This window comes from Gregarina niphandrodes (assembly GCF_000223845.1).
Source record: "Gregarina niphandrodes unplaced genomic scaffold scaffold00004, whole genome shotgun sequence".
NCBI lineage: Eukaryota > Apicomplexa > Conoidasida > Eugregarinorida > Gregarinidae > Gregarina > Gregarina niphandrodes.
The window spans coordinates 345,324-350,077 of NW_011645775.1; the positions used below are offsets into that span (position 1 = coordinate 345,324).

Below are 4,754 nucleotides of genomic sequence, written 5' to 3' on the forward strand. Positions count from 1 at the left end.
CCAAAGAGGCCAGAGGTAAAATCCGACGAGGCTCCTGCAAGTGGTCGCGGTTCTAAGTCGCTGCAGGCGTTCTCGGACAAGTACATCGCCGGCGAGGTTGCCCACCCGTCCGAGGAACAGCTTACCGAACTGGACGAGTGGCTTGATGACAACGAACCCAGTCATGACCCCAGCAGTGGCGTGTTCATTGTGGAAGGCGATCTACCGCCGTACTTTGTGGACCCGAGGAAGCACATGGCGCAGTCCGAATATCAGCTACCGAGGCCTACATCACGTTACCGGATCGGTTCTGGAGGCGACTCTGTTGCGCTGAATAATGCTGGCGATGGATCTATGAATGACGCCGGCAAATATGCCGGCAAATATGCTGGTGATTACGCCGGTAATTATGCTGGTAATTATGCTGGCAACTACGCTAGGGCTGATGAGGACGACTACGGTCGGGAAGAGCACGACTACGCTGGGGAAGAGGACGACTACGCTGGGGAAGGGGTGGAGTACAGCAACGTTCAGCCTCGACCCGGTCTCTCTCCTGGCGGCGGTCACTTCGGTTCAAGTCCCTTCGGTTCAAGTCCCTTCGGTTCAAGTCCCTTCGGTTCAAGTCCCTTCGGTTCAAGTCCCTTCGGTTCAAGTCCCTTCGGTTCAAATCCCTTCGGTTCAAATCCCTTCGGCTCAAGTCCTTTTGGCGCTAGTCCTTTCGGCGTAAGTACTTACCGCGGATACTCCGATAGTCCGTACAGCCAGTACGAGCCTTTCTCCAGACCCCTAGAACAACAGTCGAAAGGCGCCTACCGACACGACTTCCCTACTGCCGGCTTCCGGCCGGATACCTATGCCAACACCTATGGGGCTGATATCTACGCGGGCAACACCTACGGAGCTGGCGCGTACGGAGCTGACACCTTCGACCATATCCATCGCATCGACCGGCGCGACGGCGAGCCGAAAGCCACCGACGGGGAACCTTTCGGTTTCACACCCGGTCTCGTCCGTCCGAGTGTCGCTTCGCTCGTGCGCGTTGTGGGACGGGAGCCATACCTGAGTGCGCCCCGAGTATATCCCGTTGAGGAGCCGCCGAGCGACCTGGACCTCTTCGCCAACCACCCCTCCGCCATACACCAAGTCAACATGGGTTCCCTGGTCGCCTCTCCCTTCAGCGCCGGGGACGCGGAATTCTATTACCCCAAACGCAGCGTCCTGTACGGAGCTTCACCCCCACGCCGTGGCTCAGACCGAGACCCTCGCCCAGACCGTCCCGATCGGGAGGCGAGTCGTGAAGGGCCGACGTCGTCTACTCGCGCCGCTGCGACCCGCTCCTTCTCCACTCGAGGAGGCCGCGACGGCGCTACCAGCGGCTTTGCAGCTGAGGGTCGACGGCGTCCCGCAGACGGCGGGCGCCCTGTAGGGGGTGGGCGTCCTATAGACGGCGGGCGTCCTGCAGACGACGGGCGTCCTGCAGACGGCGGGCGTCCAGTAGAGGGTGGCTTGGAGGTGCGGTTGCCGGGATTGCGGCGACTGACGGAGGCCGCGGCGGCGTTGTGTGGTTTCGCTGGCGAAGGGTTGCTGGGTCGTTATGTAGCGACAGTGAACGGCGTAGCGGACTTGGTAACTTGCCAGCAGCAGTGCCAGTTGTATTCGGACCCTGCGCTGGTTGCGGGTTGTCGTGAAGCGGCGGACGGGGTCACGGTCACGAACGCCACCGTGTGTGTGGCAGTCACCTACTCCAAGGTCGACGGCCGTTGCACCTTGCTCGGAGACGTGAAGGCGGCTGTCGCCGCCAACGACTTCGACAGCCTCCCCGTCGCCTGTAACTCCGCTTACAACACTGCGCACAAGTCCGAGTCGGGTACCAACACGCTGGGATCTGAGACGAATGAATCGGAGTCCAACTCGTCGCCCAACACATCTGGGTTGGGCAGCGACGGATCAGACGCGGCGGGGGTACCGTTCCAGATGGAGGCTGAGGCGTTACGTGCGTTGCAGGCGGATGGTGAGGCGTGGCGATGCGTGACGGGTGCTGGGTTGTCGCCAGTGGCGGCAACGCTGAGTCAGATGGCGTTTTCGTCATTGGGGGAGGACTTGTGGAGCGCGTCACAGGAGGCCGCGACGCGTTTAAGGACGGATGTGGCGCAGGTGATTAAGGCGTATCCGAGTCTGCCGGAATTGAACACGACGCGCGTGACACCGGACTTGACGAATGTGCGCGAAAATGTGTTCTATCAAGTAGGCAACGCACTTGCTCGGCCACACACTATGACCGCGGCAGGCACGCCTTTCGCCTTCCCGCGAGGTGTCCAAGATTGGCGTGAGTGTGCGCTGCTCTGCGACGTAGCGCGGAAAGATTGCCAAGCCTGGACATTCGTCCAATATCCTAACACCCAAGATGGCGCCTGCTACCTGGCCTCCACCGACCTCTATCCTGCCGTCGTAGGACCAGACAGCGGACTCACTGTCATCGGCGGTACCGCATTCGATGAACTACCCACTTACCTCTTTGGAAATTCAAAACGAAGACAACTCGACCTCGCCAACGAACCACTCCTCGCCGCCAGCAACAACCTCTCGGCTGCTCTTAGCGCCCTCACTAACTCGAGCGCCTCCGGCACAGCTTCCGATACTGTTCAAGACACTTTTAGTGGCTCGTGTCACTTCGTCAACTACCCTGGTTATTTATTCCGAACTGGGAACGATACGACGTCGACCACATTGGGCTCAAATCTTTACTCGCTGGCAGCGACGGACTTGACGTACTGCGCGCAGGCGTGCAGCGTCACGACGGCCTGTGTCGCGTACCAGTTCATCCCGACCGCAGTTACGAATCTTTCTCCAGCTTTACAGCGTATTTCACAAACAAGCTGTCTGCTGTTCTCCGACTTGGGAGCGGCCCCTATTCTGCACTCTAGCGATCCGTTGATAGGGTCGGGCTTCATCTCGTGTGGAGGCGATGGAGCTGCGGAACAGCGAGAGGCGGAGAAGCCGATTGCTCAAATGATCGCAGCTTCCGCCACCCGACTACCTAATACACTACAGCAGAGATCCATCGCGTACCAACGAGAAGTCCGACGCACTTGCACTTCGTCAGCACCTTGGGCCGAGGGCTATTCCCTCAAGGGCAAGCTCCTCTCCGACCAAGCCAACCTCATCAAACAGATCCAGTCGTCCAACGCCTGCGATGACTACTGCAGAAATGTCCAAGGCTGCGAGGGCTGGACCTACGGCACCACATGGGGCTCCTGCTATCTCTTCCAGTCAGCGGATGAGTATGTCCGTGACGCCGAAACGGTTAGCGGTCAAGTCAAGTGCGTCCGAAGTCTCCAGGTCTCAAGCTCCGACCTCTCAAGCTCCGACCTCTCAAGCTCCGACCTCTCAAGCTCCGACCTCTCAAGCTCCGACCTCTCAAGCTCCGACCTCTTGAGCGCCGAGCGGGAGGCGGAATCCGTGTGGGAATCCGAGTCGACCGAGCCTGAGCCGTTGACGGACGTGGGCGAGGTACGGTCGCTTAAGGATTGCGGGCGTCATCGCATGAATGGGCTGTATCGTGATGGGATCATTCTTGCGAGTCATACGGACATTGACAATGCCGATCAGTGTTTCCGCAAGTGTCGTGAATCGCATGGCTGTAACTACATGTCGTTCATTCCGGAGGGTGCGACAGTGAACACGGCTTCGACTGAGCCTACGGTAACGCCTGCGTGTATCTTATTGCGGGACGTGAAGGACCCTAGTTATACACTGAGCAGTGTGGGTACATATGCGTCGGAGATGATTTGTGACGCGACGGGTACGGCTTTGAGTAAGGAAGGTGGTCGTGATGATAAGGCTAGTGGTGGTCCCGGTTTAAAACCCCTTTGGGTGGCGATCGGCAGCTCCGGTGGTGTGGGATTGGCGGTAGTGGCAGTGTTGGTTTACCTTCGCAAAAAGGGCTCTGATTCCGACTTGGACTCCGATTTGTCTAGCGACTCGGAAAGCCAGTCATTTGAACCCACCGGCGAGCAACTCCTGGCCACCGAACCCCCCGCCGATTTCCCCTCCGAGATCCACTGCGACGTCGAGGAACGTCCCATCACCGCAAAAAATGCCGTCATTGTCCGCTTCGCGCTCGAGACTGATGAGTCACCGGATAGTGCCAGAGAACCTGGCAGTGAACCTGGTACCTGCATCACTATGCGCACTGAAAGCAACTATAGCCCAGACACCGCCACTGCCCGTAAGCCGGCCTGATCCTGAACGCTTATCCTGAGTCCTGACCCCTCACACACCCGACCCCAAGTCCTGACCCGACGGTTCTGCAGACCTGATGGATCGGGAGAACTTGGAAGGATTCCAGCGTGTAGAACCGCTCACCGGCCGGACCATAAAGGGCTAAGTTGAACGAGCCGTATGACGGGACGGTCAACGGATGGTTCGTAGTGGAAGCAGCACTGGTATTTAATCACATAGCTAGCTCTTTTGTACAGACTGACAGACATCGATCTGTTGGACAGACATCGATCTGTGAGTGAGTGTTATCTGTCGGGTGAGTGCGTGCTGGTGGGTGAGTGTAAGTGGGAAATGTCCCCCCCACGAGAAATGCATGTCGGCGTCTCGGGTACAATTCGACCTGCGTTCAGCGCAGACGGCGCGACTATTGTTTGATGTGGATGACCCGCCGTGTTTATTTCGGAAAGTGGACGGGTCTATGGAGGATCGACCGACGGCGGGAGTATTGGGAATGGCTGTTTTCGACGTGACACGACCGACACAACCACGTGCCA

The 4,754-nt window shown here is 58.6% G+C and overlaps 1 protein-coding gene across 1 annotated transcript; it reads left to right on the forward strand.

The window, feature by feature from the left end:
• Nucleotides 1–234: 234 nt before the first annotated feature.
• Nucleotides 235–4,221, forward strand: GNI_033180 (PAN domain protein; the record flags this gene model as incomplete). The annotated part of the gene is made up of 1 exon (XM_011130906.1): nucleotides 235–4,221. The coding sequence occupies one exon, from the start codon at nucleotides 235–237 to the stop codon at nucleotides 4,219–4,221; it is 3,987 nt and encodes a 1,328-aa protein (XP_011129208.1).
• Nucleotides 4,222–4,754: the final 533 nt, after the last annotated feature.